The 16841-nt window shown below is 38.7% G+C and overlaps 1 protein-coding gene across 4 annotated transcripts; it reads right to left on the bottom strand.

Annotated features, from left to right (window-relative positions):
* LOC109709659 (BTB/POZ domain and ankyrin repeat-containing protein NPR5-like) lies at positions 5189-9323 on the bottom strand. Of its 4 annotated transcripts, none has more exons than XM_020231978.1 (3): positions 8400-9323; positions 7079-7624; positions 5189-6853 (listed from the first exon to the last, which is right to left on the bottom strand). In XM_020231978.1, the coding sequence occupies exons 1-3, from the start codon at positions 8943-8945 to the stop codon at positions 6392-6394; spliced, it is 1554 nt and encodes a 517-aa protein (XP_020087567.1). In that variant the 5' UTR covers positions 8946-9323; the 3' UTR covers positions 5189-6391. The 4 variants fall into 4 exon arrangements, with proteins under 4 accessions (XP_020087567.1, XP_020087569.1, XP_020087568.1 ...); XM_020231980.1 differs by having other exon boundaries at positions 5189-6991; positions 7103-7624; positions 8400-9322; XM_020231979.1 differs by having other exon boundaries at positions 5189-7027; positions 7163-7624; positions 8400-9322.

The following is a 16841-nucleotide window of genomic DNA, read 5'->3' as shown; positions in this document are numbered from 1 at the left end:
TAAAGGGCATGTACTTAATCCAAAATATTAGAAATTGCTAGATGAAAAAAGTTTTTGTATGTATACATAGTGGGACCACATCATAATAAGTTATTCAATGATAAAATGTTCGGTATGAACTCTTTTTTTTTTTTTTTTCTGTGTGTGATTGGAAGTAAGAAGCTTGTTTTTTGTTTGTTGAACGGTTTTAATATTCACGATATGGCCGGAAAGCGTATTTCACATTGTAGGGTACTGATTTATCTTAACTATATTCGATAGGTTTGATCACATTTCTTGTCCAGCAAATGCTACAAGTTTGTTGAATAAATTAAGAAGATATAAGTTGAATGAGAGATTTATGAATTCAAACAAGGCTTAAAAGAACTCAACATAGCTGGGTTCAAAGAACCTGGCAAAATCAGATAAAAACTGGATGCAATTAATCAGATTGAAACAAAGCTAAACAAAAAAGAAACTAGACCACATGGAAAGTGTGATCGACCAACCTGTGGTATCTTATTAAAGGGCCCAAACAAAACCCAAAAATTTATTTGATAAATATAAAACGTTTCACACATATAAAAGTCAAAACTTTAATTATCATTTATTTTGACACTAATATTCTACTTGGGAGGTATGACACTTTTTTTTTTTTTTTTTCCTTTTCCTTTAGTACCTTCTATAGCCATTTCAATGATTGGAAACTTCATAATTGCGTTATAAATATTCTCCTATTACCTATTAATAGTGTATAGAAAAGAGCTTGCTCCCACGACTTTTCCATGATGGTGATATATACGATTGATATGACATTTACCTTGAGATTTATTCAGCATTTAACATGAAATTGGTGCCACTGCAGCTCAATTTTATTGCGGATGAGATTTCTTTAAAGCTTATTATTGCAACATGGAATTTTTTGGATGTAAAAGAGAGCGACAAAACGTCCGTTTCATACGATAGGACTGTTGTTAGATACGATGAAACAGTGTGACACAAAAAATAATCACTTTATTATAATAATATACGTGTCGCGTGTAACGTATTGGTTCAACTAAGATATAATTTTTACTTTTTTTTTGGTTTGATCTTGCTGTTAGTATTGGTAGTTCTCAACACCAATCTGATCCTTCAGAATTACGTACTCCCATCTCAGTAGATTAATTTGTAATGATCGAACAAACCTATTATAGTCAATCCAGAATATTGGAAAATGTTAAGAACCAGAATATTGGAAAATGTTAAGAGGATCTACAAGAAAAGGTTTGTGGCAAAGTTTATAATATATAAAAGCACAAATTCCTCGCAAGTATGTATGGCGTTCATAGATTGGGGACATAATATTGGCTTTGATACCATATTATTATTCAAAAGTAAAATGTGTGAAGTGAAACTGAATCATTTTCCTAATCACTCTTTGATTGCTTTTTGTTCGGTAGAAATTAATTCGCATGTCATTTCACTACAACAAAATTAGATTATAGCGACACATGTTTGAGACACTTTTGCCTAAGTGTCTCATTTCTACCAAAATTTTAAAATACATCTATTAATGTCTAAATATAAAACCGAATCCAACAAAAAATAAAATGTTACTCTACTCAACCCACCCAACCCAGCCCATTTGGCCCGATTATAAACAGAAAAGAAAAAATAAAAAAAGATCGATTACCATCTCTCCTTCTCCTCTCACCCATTCCACTGAAATCCTAGACGAAGGGCCCTTTCCTCTCGTCCACCTCCGCCACCGCAGCCAACGAGGTAGAGTTCCGGTGGTTGCTAGATGCTTAAATAAATATTGTTAAATTAGCAGCACTATTTTTAGGTTATAGCGACACTCTTTAATTGTCACTATATACCTAGCGACCCCACATATAGCAATATTTTTTAAAAGTGTCGGTAATTTAGCCAACAGTACTTTTTTTGACATGTACCGACATTTAAAAGTGTCACTATAGACCGTTTTTGTTGTAGTGTTTTTAGTTTTCTTGTGCTTGTAGTATCACTCAATAGATCCTAAACTTAATAACATTAAATTATATATTTCTCTTTTACATAAATAAAAATATAAGAACAAGCCTTTTTGTACATCATTTCAATTTGAAGTAATCATATAGCCTTTAATTGATCTTCACCATGCCACATTACTTAATTTATTGATTGGTTTAATATAAATCTTATGCAATATAAGATATGCCTACACTGGCTTACCTTATGTTAGCTTATTAAAATTCTCTATCTTGTCGTTTTCTTTTTTTTACAGAGAAAAATGTAGCATCATATCTGCTTAGTTTTTTTTTTTTAATTAAGATAAATAAATTTAGCTAAAAATTTAAAATATCTAGACTTCGAATTTAAAACTTCAGATACCAACCATCAAATCTTTTCGCATTTGCAGTAGCTAGGGGGCAGCCGGTAATTTTCTATCTTGTCAAACTAATCAAAGCATGAACACTAGGCTCTCTTAATTTGCCTATACATATTTTTTTTCTTCCCGTTTTAACATAAATTATGCACATACGATTGAGTGTGTTGGATGATCAACTTTTCTTTTACCAAAATTAAAGAAGAGAAAAAAAGTTACTAATATGTTTTTACTTTTTGATACCAAAGAAATCCTAAATCAATAGATTGCCAAAAAAAAAAAAAAAAATTTCACCACCACACCCAGCACATTAGAATTTGAGTTCAGAAGAAAAAAAAAAAGCAAAAAAAAGAGACCTTAGATGTTCAATTGCTACCATAATTCTCATGTTGATCTTCACATTCTCAAACACAAATGGCAAGTAAAATTCATTACTTATTTCACAACATGAGATCCAGTTGAAGAAGGGAGAGGGTTTGATTGCATTGTCTTGTAAGTTGTATATTTTGGTAACCTAATTCCTCGAGTCAATTTTATATATTTTGGTAACCTAGTTCAATGAGTCAATTTTTGAAAATTACATTTAATAAACTTCAAACTTTTACGCATAGTCAACGGCCCAAGAAAATGTAATGATTGAAATACATGCGAGTCAAGAGTATATATTATTCGAGGTTACCAGAACAATTATTTCATAATATCTATGTATGTGTGTACTTCGAATTTCCAAGCCATAATAGCATAAGAAATTAAAACAAGCACTCAAATTAACAGTATATTACTTATAGCCTTATATATACAGATATTTTAAATGAATATAACTAAAAATCAACCCTGCATTACAACTTCCCAAGAACTTTACCTCTTTAAATTCCAAAAAGAGAAAAATGATAAATAAAGAGGTAACAAAATTTGACCCAAGACGTGCTTGTTCACATGAACCATTGGCAATAACACATTATCACAAACATGATTCACATCACACAGTTGGAAAATATGTAAACATCCATTTCTGTCAAGAAGAATAATATATATATATAGAGAGAGAGAGAAAGAGAGAGAGAGAGAGATCCAATGGTTAAAAATGATCAAAGGAATTGATCTAAAGTTAAAAATTTGATAGCAAAAGAAAATAGATACTATCAATAATATTCTAGCTCAACTCTCTCTCTCAACTCTCTCTCTCTCTCTCTCTCTCTTATATATATATATATAGATTGGACTCGGGGCTATATTATAGCAAAATTCCATTGTTTGTTATCAGTTTTTTAGCCTTTGAATCAACTCTTTTCATTATTTCTAACCATTGGATTAAATACTAACCCAGTGAGGACCACTCACCCTAGGGGAACCACTCAACTTAACTGATAATATCATCCTGACCCTACATTTTTTATCCAAGAGTTAAAACTGATAGCAAAAGAGCGTTTTACTATTAATAGTATTCAGCATAATTCTATATATATATATATATTATATATATATATATATATATTATATATAGAGTGAGGCTACTATGCTATCGGAAGCACGGAGCCTTCCGTGCTTCCATTTTTTTCAATGTTGCGACTTTCGATCGTCAATCGCTCCGTTAAACTTGATCTAGAGTATTTGGAGTACCTAGAAAATAAATTTATTATTTTTCGAGTATAATTTGCCTAGTAATCGATGGGCTCAAAATCAACAAATTTCAATGGCCGTAGTGAACCGCTTTGCAGTTTAACGGTGTAGAAATATCAATCAGCGGAAATTTTGATTAGAAAATTCTTTATACTATATAAAACAAGATCAATATCTTTGATTTAAAATTTTAATGTCATATTATTACATTTTGTAAGATTTTTATTTTCAGCCGTTGATTTTGAGCCCCTTCGTTCACTAGGCAAATGATATCTTAAAATCATAAAATTTATTTTCTAGGTACTTCAAATACTCTAGATCAAGTTTAACGGAGCCGATGACGATTCGAAAGTCGCAACATCGAAAACGAGCTGAAAGCACGGAAGGCTCCGTGCTTCCGATAGCATAGTAGCCTCACTCTATATATATATATATATATATATATATATATATATATATATATATATATATAAAAGAGTATTTTAAAATGTTGTATGTACAGTAAGGATCTGGCCATGTGAATAAGTTGGTCACTGCATGTTCTTCTATAGATGAAGTCCCAAAGAGAAACATATTGTAGCTTGACATAGCAAACTACATGGTTCCTAAATCAACAGAAGCTATATAAGGGAACTATGCCACCAAAGAGAATTTAATTCATTCCACTGTGGCCAACAAAATATTTATGCCTCTGCCTCATTCCTCACACCATCTTGCAATAGATCTAGGTCATGATCGATCCTTAACAGGTGAAAGAGAGAGAGTGAGAAAAGGATGTAGAGAGAGAGAGAGAGAGAGAGAGAGAGAGAGAGAGAGNAACTATGCCACCAAAGAGAATTTAATTCATTCCACTGTGGCCAACAAAATATTTATGCCTCTGCCTCATTCCTCACACCATCTTGCAATAGATCTAGGTCATGATCGATCCTTAACAGGTGAAAGAGAGAGAGTGAGAAAAGGATGTAGAGAGAGAGAGAGAGAGAGAGAGAGAGAGAGAGAGAGAGAGGGGGGAGTGTGTGTGGTAGAGCCAAGCAAATATAAGAGAGAATTATGAAGCTCAAACAACCAGTACAGGAGAACACTATTGAACCTATAGATGATAAGCAGTGTCCCAAAAGGCTCCTCTAAGAGTATGTGTTGAGCCCCCAAAAGAGACTTTAAAATAAAGCTAAGGAGACAACAAAAGCAGGCCACAGTTAGGGAATCAACACTTGAGTAAAATAACAAGGGAATTAATTCATATATATTAAAAGAGTGTCGTGTAGTCACATATAGTGTTCCATTCATGCAAGACAAGAGACTTGTTTGTCGATAACTTAGCTACTTACACATTGTGTGCATATATATATACACACACATAACAATAGTACTGGAAAGTATATAGTGTCCTAAAAGATGGTCATGGTGCATGGGATATCATGTAAAAAAGATAAGGAAAAGGTATAAACATACATGCACTATTGAAACTATATATATATATTGTGGGAGAGCACGGCTCACTCTCTATATTTGGAAAGGCCTACCATTCAGGAACAAAGCCTCAATAGGGTGGCTCTAAGCCATCTGCAAAAGGCAATGGGGATAAAAAGGGGAACACCCACACCACTCTCCCCAATGGACATGATCCCAGCTACCATTAGTAGAAATAATAGTTGCTAACTGTTGGGAGTAATACATCCACCATTATAGCAAGCAACGCTAATGCATGAGAGAGAGAGAGAGAGAGAGAGAGAGAGAGAGAGAGAGAAAGAGAGAGAGAGAGAGAAAGAGAGAGGAAACAAAAACAAAGGAGTTTTTGTCCAAAATAGAAAAGCTATAACAAGCTAACAGCAGTAAAAACAAAAGGGGTGACAAGCCATGGAGAGAGAAGAGATTGACCCTGCATTTCTCTTCCATCATTCAAATAAGCTTACTTAGATTCTACTTGTCTCCCTCTCTAAATCCCTCACATGCAAATGCACCCCCCATGAGCCAATACTCCAAAAAGAACCGCAAAGGACCCCAAAATCCAGACAAAAAAAAAAAGAGAAATAATAATAATAATAATAAAATATCTCATTGGTCTAATGCAGCTGCACATGTCGCACCTCCTCCGTCCTAATTTTTTTTTTCTTTTAAAAAAATAATGATGAAACTTTTTATGCAAACAACCCCATCAAAAACACAACACCCATAATTTAACCACCATTACTTTAAAGAGGGGCTAATTAATAAAACCTCGACCATTACCTCTGATTCTAACCCCATTCCCTCATTTGACCTTGCGTAATTAATTGATCCCTTGCCCTTTTCTTGCTTCCCAAATCATAGGTAATTAACAATAATCAGATCATATAGGCAAAAGATCCAATATGATAGATAGAGAGAGAGAGAGAGTGAGTGAGGGAAATTAAGGAGGTTCTTTTTAGAGCTTACAAGGTGTTTTCATGGGTAGCCATGAGGAGAATACATTGAAGACGGAGCAATGCCGCCGCCGCCGCCGCCGCTTTGGGACCTACTGCTGGCGCTCTCATGATCATCTCCCCCCTCGTTCATCTTACACCCCAATTGCGCCGCCATGCCGAGATTCAGATACACCATCCTCGAATCCAGGCTCAGGTTCACCACCCCGCTGTTGCTATTGCTGTTCGCGTTGCAGCTGCTCGCCTCCGAATTCATATTCGGATACATCGCCACGCTCGGGCTATTCGCTCCGCCGCCGCCGCCGCCGCCGCCGGAGGAATTGGCGGCTGCGGCGGCGGCTGCGGCGGCGGCTTCTTCTCTGGACATGACCATGGCGGCGGACTGCACGAGCTCGAGACAGAGCCTGAGCTTGTTGGGCTCGATGTGGGAGAGGCCCGGGACGGCGCCCTTGAAGAGGAAGTCGGAGGTGAGGGTGCGGAGGATGTCGAGCGGGGTGACGCCGTCGACGGTGCGGATGTTGGGGTCGGCGTGGTGGTCGAGCAGGACGGCGACCATGTCCGGGCAGACCATCTCCGCGGCGACGTGGAGCGGGGTCTTGCCGGCGGAGTGCAGCGCCAGCGCCTCGTCGAGGTTGAGCCCCTCCCCCATCACCATCAGCTTCACGAGCTCCACGTCCGAGGAGTCGAGGGCGCGGCGCATCCGCNGGATGTCGAGCGGGGTGACGCCGTCGACGGTGCGGATGTTGGGGTCGGCGTGGTGGTCGAGCAGGACGGCGACCATGTCCGGGCAGACCATCTCCACGACCTCGCGGCTGCAGCTCTCGACGGCGTAGTGCAGCGCCAGCGCCTCGTCGAGGTTGAGCCCCTCCCCCATCACCATCAGCTTCACGAGCTCCACGTCCGAGGAGTCGAGGGCGCGGCGCATCCGCCGGATCTTGTGGTGGTGCTCCTCGACGTCGCCGCCGGAGACGCCGACGCCGACGATGTCGATGGGGTGGTGGGCGAGGAACGGCGGGTGGTGGTGGTGGTGGTGGGGGTGGCGGCGGGCGAGGGAGGACTTGAGCCGCAGCTCCTCGATCTTGGCGACGACGTCGAGCGGGAGGTGCTTCGCCAGCACCTCCGGCGGCAGCCCCGACTTGGCGACGAGGGTCGAGCAGGTCCCCCACAGCTGGTGCATGTCTTGCTTCCGCGACGCCAGCAGCACCTTCATCACGTCCTCGATCGACGCCTTCTCCACCATCCCCGCCAGCTGCTTCTGCAATCCATCCATCATCAGTCAAAACCATAACCAAAACCAAAATTAATCATCATCAGGCAGGCAGGCGGGCAGGCAGGCCACTACAGTACCCCCTCCCGTCCCCTTGCTTCCTGGCTTGCTTGCTTGCTTTGCATAAAATATAGCCCAGTTAATTAATTAATTAATTAATTAATTGCCCTCTATCGATTCGTATACATTTATACATGTAGAAGCCGGCCGGTGCGTGAGCTTGGGCTGGGCGGGGGAGCGACGGAAGGTGAAGACGGCACCCAATTCGAGAAATTGGCGGCCGGGAATGCTGCATGAGGTCGGCCAGGGCCCCATGGGGAAAGGCGAAACCCTAAGTTTAGAAACCCTAATTATGGCGAGTGTGAGATTTGGAAAACGGAAGTCCAATTATAGGATTGACGAGTGATCCTCACTGTAGATAGCCGCTGTTGGCAACAGTAGCAGCAGGAAGGAGGAGACGAAAGGAAAGATAAAATAAAATTAAAATAAAATAAAAAGGGGGCAAATCAATGCAGATTTTTTTTCCTTTCCTTTCCTTTTCTTTTCTTTTCTTTTCTTTTCTCCTGTTGGCAATCCCAACATATATATATATATATATATATATATACATATATGTATATGCATATAGGTATTTAATTTTATACACATAAAAAACTGATGATGATGATGCAAAGAAGAAGAAGAAGAAGAAGAAGAAGAAGAAGGAGGAGGAGGAGAAGAATTCAGATCTAGGTTGGGATGGTTGTGGTGGATGAATCGGGACCTGAATGAGGAGGACGAGCTGCTCGACGCCGAAGGAGCGGGCGGCGGCGAGGGTGTCGAGGGCGAGGTCGACGGCGGCGGTGCAATGGGTGTGCCAGCAGCCGCGGTCGGCGCAATTGGGGCGGGGCTCGTGCTTCTGCGGCACCACCGACACCTGGCCGCTGTACAGGAACTGGAGCAGCAGGAGGAAGACCTCGTAGCTCACCGAATTCACCGGGATCACGACGCCGCCGCCTGCTCCGCCCGGGCCCGCCGCGCCGCCCGCCCCGCCGCCTGCGCCTCCGCCGCGGGGGGAGGAGGCGGAGGGGGATCGGGGGCTGTGGTGGTGGTGGTGGTGGTGGTGGTGGTGGTCCTGGAACAGCAGGCCGGGCGGCGGGGGGTCGGGCCCGCAGAAGAACTTGCGGAAGAAGAGGCTGCGGGCCGCCAGGATGCAGCGGTGCGCGTGCACCAGTCGGCCCTCCACACTGAAGCTGACGTCGCTGAACGCCTGCCCGTTGATCAGCAGGTACAGGTAGTCCAGCGACAGCGTCTTCAGCGTCTCCTCCATCGATCCTTACTCCCGATTAATTCCAACCTAATATATATATTGATATATGTATATATATATATATATATACTATCACAAACTACTACTCTACTTCTTCTTCTTCTTCTTCTTCTTCTTCTTACTCTAAGAAGAAGAAGAAGAACTCCTCATCTCTTTCTCACACCGCTGATGATGCTCTCTTTTTTTTTCTCTCTATCTCTTTTCTTGGTGTGTACGGGGAGGGGGTGGAGCTAGCGTGGGGTTGAGATCAAAGAGGGAGCAATTTGGGTGGCTGTGCAGGGTACTTACATTATTGGGTGTGTGAAAAGAGGGAAAATGGAAAGGGAGCGGGGGGGGGGAAGGGGGTGAAATTGGGTGCGGGAGAAGAACCCTAGTTGGCAAGTCAAATAACAAGAGTGACACTCTTCCAAAATGATATAGATGATGATTATTGCCCTCCACCTTCCATGTTCCTTACTGTGTGCATATCCAATTGGAGAGTAGCATTATATTATTAACCAGATTCTTTTCTTTCTTTTTTTTTTTTACATTATAAACATATCTAACTATATAAAAATGTTATATTTAATAAATTTATTTCTCAATATTAGAATTAATTCTTTTAATTAATAGCAAGTAAGACACTATTCAAATACGAGCAATATTTGCTTCTTGCACCACTTCTAGGTTCCTTGTATATATCAATAGTTGTTTGAGTCTGCCTACCTGTATATAATATATCAATATGCTCGCATATTATTATTCAAATAAGACACCATACTTATGAGTCATGGAGAGAGAAAAAAAGAGTAGCTCTAATATATATTGGATTTTAGTAGTTGAAATTATTAATTCCATTTTTTTTTTTCATTTGCAAAAATGATTCTACTATTCTATGCATTATTAAGGCAGACAAAGACATAGCCTATCTGCATTTCCTGTACAAATAATAATATCATGAAATATGCCACACGCTATCAAACGAGTTTTTTTAAAATTTTGTTTTATATTGATAAAAAGGATGACCTAAATTAGTTAATTGTTCCGAGTACATAAATGTTGACAATTAACAAATCAGTAGATTAATTAGCCTGTGTAATTGAAATTTGAAAGCGAATAATTCCATTTGATATTGCTCTTATGAAATTAAGCTCTAGATACATGAATATCTTGTTCAATATACTTTTTTAATTTATACCAAAAAATTATATTTCTAATAAAGAAGAAATGTGACCAAATGTTTAAAATAAAATATTATATTTAATTGTCAAGTCATTTTTTTAGAATAAAATAAATAACCTAGCTCGAGGGTAGAATATGTTATCCTAACTATAATGAATAGTAAAATCTTTAAAGAATCAAAAAATCAAACTCCTTAATTATAATTATATTAGAAAATTCTATACCTAAAAAGTTATCCTAGTATTAAAACTGGGCTAAAAGGCATAGTTATTAAAATACATAAAATAATTTGGAGAGGAGATTAAATATTGTCAATATGACGCAATTAACACCATTTAACAGATAAAATCAGCAGAAATTAAGTAAGAAATAAATGGCATAACTATCTAAATTTCCAGCTTGGATAGTTATCTACATCAAGTGATATTAAAGTAGGATTTTTTTTTTTTTTTCGTTGGAACACATAACGGTTTCCCAACTTATCTACTTTACTGTTATATATATATATATATATATATAGTAATAATCCTTACCTAGGAAATATAGTTAATAATTAAGGGCTAAGATATTCGATGTACCAGATTAGTTAATTAATTAGAGGTTGAAGATGCAACCTCTACGTCAATGAAGCTTGATTGGCTAATTAATTAGTTAATTAATTAATTGCATCATCAAAAAAAGCATCCAATAAACGATCCAAACAAAGCTTTTTTATGTACTTTAATTCTAATCTAACTTTCTTCTATATAAAAAAGCTAGATCCTCGAAAAAAGCTTCTACAAAAATGTTAATTTGACTGCCGCTCTTTCCTCTGGAATAAATAAATAAATAAATAAACTCAGCTTCCTCGCAGCAAAAACTTCAATCTTAATTTTAGCTTTAACGTAAAGCTAAAGAAAAAGCCAGGTCAAATAAGGGCTTTGATAGCGTTAATTAGTAACGGAACAAACTTTCATTGGAATAAAGATGATTAGCGAGATGATTAGCGAGATGATTAGTGATGTGATTTATAATAGTAAGTTGTGCCTTGCCATGTATTGTTTAATTAAAGGCAATCAAATTAAAAACAATAGCATAGATACGGACCGATTCCTGATCTAAGTAAGAAACATATAAAATATTTAATTAAATAGACATTTCGAGGTCAAACTATGGATAAAATTGAATAAAATATATGCTCCAATTTGTCCTCTCTAAAGCCAATACCATCCCTTGCCTAATTGCTAGCTGGTTATTGCTTGTGAGTGACTCGATTCGATGCTCATTGGTCCACGAATCAGCAGGGCCACATTAAATAATAATAATAAAAACAAGGTCCCACACAAAACTAATGATTTTTGAGATTTTTTTTTTTTTCTTTGCACCTGCAATAGTGTGATTGCTTTAAGCCCTAGCTAGAGGGGCCCAATAATGTGTGTGATGCCAATAATGTTTCCCCTTTAATCACATTGCTCTCTCTTCGCCGATTCCGGCTCAGATGGACAACGCAGTAATCATATAAAAATCAAAACAGTCGCAATTAAAACCCTTACAAATTTCTCTGTCACGCAACACCGCGCCCTTTTTAGAAATTGTCCTTCCACGCGATGCTCGGTTAGTGATCGTAACATTTGATGGTTCATGTCCCGAACTCCATCGATCCCTTTTTTAAGCTTTCGCTAGTTGGCTCGCAAGATGCTCTCTCTCTCTGTCGCGCGCGCGACAAAGTAATCTCATCAAGACTAATCCCCGACGTGTGGTGGGATCGATGATCGATCAGGGCCAATGTATAGCGATAACGACTAGTCTTCGCTAACAACAACAGCGGAAAAAAAAAATAATAATAATAATGATAAGGATAAAAGAACATGAAAACTTTTTGAGTTATTTTTTTATTAGTTAATATGGTATCAGATTGGTTAACTCAAATAATGATGAGGATAATGGCAAGGTTTGTAATTTTGCCCCGGGCACGAGCCCTATTTCAAGGGAGGGCACTTACAAAAGTTGTTTCTTGCAGGGGGGGAGTGTACCCAAGCTACTGGTGTTGCTAAGTGTGCGCCGGTCGTAGAGTAGCTTAGCTTTGTCTCTGGAGGAGTCCGAGTTAAGTCTCACTTACAAGCGACTGTTGCAGAGAAAAACCCAGTAGATACTAAAAACATTACTACATGCATGTACACACACACACAGAAAGAGAGAGAAAGAGAGAGAGAGAGAGAGAGAGAGAGAGAGAGTGAGTGGTGGAAAAGACTGAGGCTTAGAGGGGGGGTGCTGGTGATCTGGGCATCGTGCTTCGTGTAGAGAGGCTGTGAATTTTCTTTTTTGGGGTTTTTTTTTTAAAAAAAATCTTTAATAATTTTGGCTTTTTATAAGTTTATTGGTTTTTTTTTTAAAAAAAAAATTTCTGGAGTTCTTGGGAGTAGAGCCTGGGGTGGGACTTGGGAGGGGGCAAGGGAGCCATGCGCGCCTGAGCGAGAGGGGCCGGGGAGGGGCGGGGGGGTGGGGCCTCCGAGCGCGCCAAAATAGGGCCAGGGCCCTCGCACGTGCGACGCGGACCTCCCCGTGGCACGTGCGACCAAGCCAGGGTCAGGGCGACCCATGCAGATTCGGCGCTGGTTCTTAATTTCTTATCCTCCAACACCCGATGGGTCCAGAATGCACCGATTATATTGCTGTTACAGTATCTTCAATCAACCAAATTATATTTTTTAGATTCATCCGTCCTATTGTGATTATTAAAAAACTACTTTAATTTTAATTTTTTAAATAAAAAAATAATTTATTGATTATTGGATGATGTGCTGTAAGTGCTAATGCGACATGCTTGTGCTTGTGCTTGTGCTTAATAGAGAGTGTTGCATAACTAATTGCACTAATAATAAAAAACTTGATGAACAAATTAAATTGGAGCTAGTGATTAGTTAATCAGTAATGTGAATAAAATCAGTTTTGTTAATAGCACCACTGCTTTCTGCACTCTTTGCTCCGTGTTGTGTGGCAGGAGGGAAGGATCCAAGTGATTGACCCATCACTGACCGTCTTATGATTTGTGGGAGTTGGACGTGACATTTGACTACTCATTCTTCCCCACCCCCCCCTACTCCTTCCCTTCCCCAACACACGCACACGCACACGCACACGCACGCGTGCACGCACACGCGCGCGCGCCTTCCTCCGGTCCACGGTCCACGGTCCACCCCCACACTCCTCACCATAGAGATATCCCATCCCGGCAGCGTCTGTTCCTCGCCCCGTCGTTCCCTGCACCCGGTCCACGCCTCCGCCCGTGGACCGCACTCCGCGGCGCACGAGTGCGACGGTGCGCCGGGTGCAGGGAGCGGTTTTCTCGGCCTGTTCCGCTCCTGCACCGCATCGGAAATTCGCGCCTTTCGGTTACGCGGTACGACGGATGCGTCTTCTCCGTTTCTGCCTTTCTCTTTCTTTCTTAGAAACTCTTTGACTTTTCTAGAGAGAGAGAGAGAGAGAGAGAGCGTGCGCATGTGTGATGCGAAAAAAAATTTAAAATACATCAGTTATATTACTGTTACAGTATCTCCAATCAGTTATATTGCTATTTCATCAAGAATAAAAATATAATTAGTATGTTACTGATAATCTAATGCAAGTGTGATATAGTAATGTTTTTCGTAATATTTTTATTGTATATAAAAAAAAAAAAGATAGATATGATTGGGTTGTTAATAATAAGGTAGTGTAAATTGACATAAATATTCGTAAGACACAAAAGAGACTCTGATAAATGGGCCCCACGTGTCATCCTAATGCAATATTTTATTTTAATTTATTTTAGTATTGCGTGGGTGGCGTGCGCACCACTCCGCGGCTACGGGGGCCAAGCCAGCCACGGATACGCGTGTCGTCGAAACTCTCTCTCTCTCTCTCTCTCTCTCTCTCTTTTTCTTTTTTTGGGTTTTTGGGCTTTGAGTGGACGGCTGTGATATGATCGATGAAGGGACGGATGGAAGGGTGGGTCGCCATTTTCACGTCTTGTCTCTCTGTTTTAACGTCTTCGTTTTCTACAACACGACGTGGTGGTACGGCGGATTAGTTGTCCAGTATGGCCGCCGTACGCCTACGAGTGGGGATGCGTACGTACAAATCTACCGTATCTAATGGAAAACTATATCACATACGCATCTGTGTGCTGGATTTTATATTTAAAGCACATGTAAATATCGTACTTCTGTATACAAATTCTGTATATTGAAATAATTAAAAACTGTATTTCGGTTTTTAAAAAGTCACTGATATGCTGGTATAAATATACTGTGTAATGATTGATTTATATAGTATATGATTCGCACATTCATGACTATAAAAATACTGCATAAGCAGTGCATAAAGTGTTATAATTGATGAAAGAGAGATTAGAGAATGATTTGGAGCTAGAGAGCAAGATCAGCAAAAAAAAAAAAAAAACGAGGTAGGTAAGAGAGATCAGAGAAATTCAAAAAGAGAGCTGACATAAAAACTGTTTTGACTAAGCATATTCCTCTTTTGATACTATATTTGTCGTATCGTATTATAAGCTCCAAATCAAGAGAACTGAAACAAAGAATAAAGTCTTTTTCTAAGCCGTGTCAAAAAATTTTGAGTTAAATTTGGAAACTTTTGGATTGAGCTCAAGTCACTAACATCCTAGGTAGATTCTATCAAGGGGGTGGAGATGGGCTACGTTACGTCGAGTTGTATCGACCTTTGATAATAACATTTATGTAGCCAAATTTAAACCTATATATCTTATGCAGTTCAAAGAGAGAATGCTATTGACCCAAACTGATGGAACATATCAATTAGTTGTGAGTCTTTGGACTGGCACAATATGTGGCTCAAAAATTTTAGCTTGCCCTCGCACTCAAATCCTCAACTTAATCCTTCAAATCATTTGACTCAAAATCATCCACAGTCCAATCATTAATTCCCTTTCGAATCCGATCCGACTATCCGACCTACTTAACATATAAGACAGATCTCATAGACAATATTATTCATCAATTATACTTATTATGGAAGTTCAATTTCGCATGACCTAATACGTACTTTGTGTCACGTGGCCAAAATATGACTATCGACATGCGAAAAATCCAATCTCAGATATCTTTTATGTCGGTGGATTGTGATTCGAATCCAAGTTAAAGTTCTCTTGAGCGGCTCAAGCCCGATTCGAGCCAGACATTGCCTTTAAGTATCTTTTGCCCCTCCAAACTATGCAGGAGTTGTTTTTTATGGTGAGAGTTGTATGATACTGAAGAATTTTATAACGGTTAGCAATATATCGAAAATTGATAAATACATTTGCAGACCGGAGTGCACGCACCATAAACAAAACGCACTGTTGGGCTAAACAAGTCCTTTAACTTTAAAAAGAGAAGATCTTGGAATAGCATAGCAATTAATCCGTGATCACCTGCAGGAGAAGATGAGATGTAAAATACTAGAGGAGGGAACAAAGAGAAAAGAGATTATATTTTGTTTCAATTTCATTAACTATTAATTTAAAAAAAGATTACAAAGATTCTATTTATAAGATTCGAATATATCAAAATTCAGAATCCTACCACGAATTAGAGTGGTATTCCTCGACTCAAACCAAACTTAATTAAACACATAGACCCTCCTCCTAGATCATGCACATGCGTATACTCATGTGTTTGGTCAATAAAAATTACACCAACATGAAATAGAAAGCTTAAAAGGTAAACAAAGAGTCAAAAAGAGTCAAAACACTAATGAACAATAGTTAGATCATTAATTACCAAAATGATATATATAGGGGGTACAAAAGGATTAATTAGAAGGTATATATATAGTATCTCATAAACAGTTAATCCAATCATTAAGCTACACCGCCAACCGTGTGTACATGTTTGCACCTGGAAAAGGCAAAGCCAATGCTCTACTTCTGGGCTATTCTAGAATAGCATGCGTAGATGTTATTTTTGGCAATGGAGTAGATCTCGAGAAGAGAGGTTTTTCCCTTCCCTAAAAAAAAAAAAATTATTATTAATTAGTGGTTCCCCACCATTTCCTAATATGACATAAATGAGAGGACACAAATGAGCGTAGCATGATTAAATTTTGAAAAATGCGACGTAACGGCGATAAAAGTTTGGCCCATTTGCCTATGACTATTATTGTATTGCTCTAGGCCTATTCTTTATATTACTCATTTGGGATTAGAAAGCTACTATGCTATATATTCACCAACACTTTTTCTCTCTCTAACCATTTATTAAGGAATAAAAGCTACATGTTTGAAAAATTAGAAAAGAAAGAAAAGGAGGGTTCATGTCAATATTGAATTGAACTATATATATATATAGTAGGAATCTATTAGAAAAATCTTAAATAGAAAAGTTTTTGAGGCCCTCTTCAAGTGACTTAATTTGTTTCAACAATGATTCCACTGTGCTAGCTCTTACTAGAATCGTTTTACTTGGAATATATCATTGCCTATTGCTATAGTAAAACCACACCCCAAACAGTAAATAACGGCGCAGTTTCTCAACTTGCACCTTTTTGCATAATATATTCCTATGCATAAAACACCATTTTGTCACTCATTAATTAGCAGCTACATTCATTAATTATGTACATATAAATTCATTAATTAGCTGCTACATTAATTAATTATGTACATATAAATTCTTTCTACTATAATAATCTTTTGTTAAATATAAAAATATTTAAAACTCTATTTTCTATTAGTTTAAGCTTTTGAAGAATAACGATTGT

Source organism: Ananas comosus, linkage group 4 (assembly GCF_001540865.1).
Source record: "Ananas comosus cultivar F153 linkage group 4, ASM154086v1, whole genome shotgun sequence".
Taxonomy (NCBI): Eukaryota; Viridiplantae; Streptophyta; class Magnoliopsida; order Poales; family Bromeliaceae; genus Ananas; species Ananas comosus.
Note: the sequence above shows the minus strand (reverse complement) of the source record. Positions and strands in the feature narration are given on the sequence as shown.

Bases quoted from the DNA above. Each gene is read 5' to 3' on its own strand.
- LOC109709659 (XM_020231980.1), bottom strand. From the start codon at position 8,945: ATGGAGGAGACGCTGAAGACGCTGTCGCTGGACTACCTGTACCTGCTG. The intron at 7,625-8,399 runs GTCCCGATTCAT...GATGGATTGCAG, and splicing joins AGCTCGTCCTCCTCATTCAG to AAGCAGCTGGCGGGGATGGT. The intron at 6,992-7,102 runs GTCGACGGCGTC...AACCTCGACGAG, and splicing joins CCGACCCCAACATCCGCACC to GCGCTGGCGCTGCACTCCGC.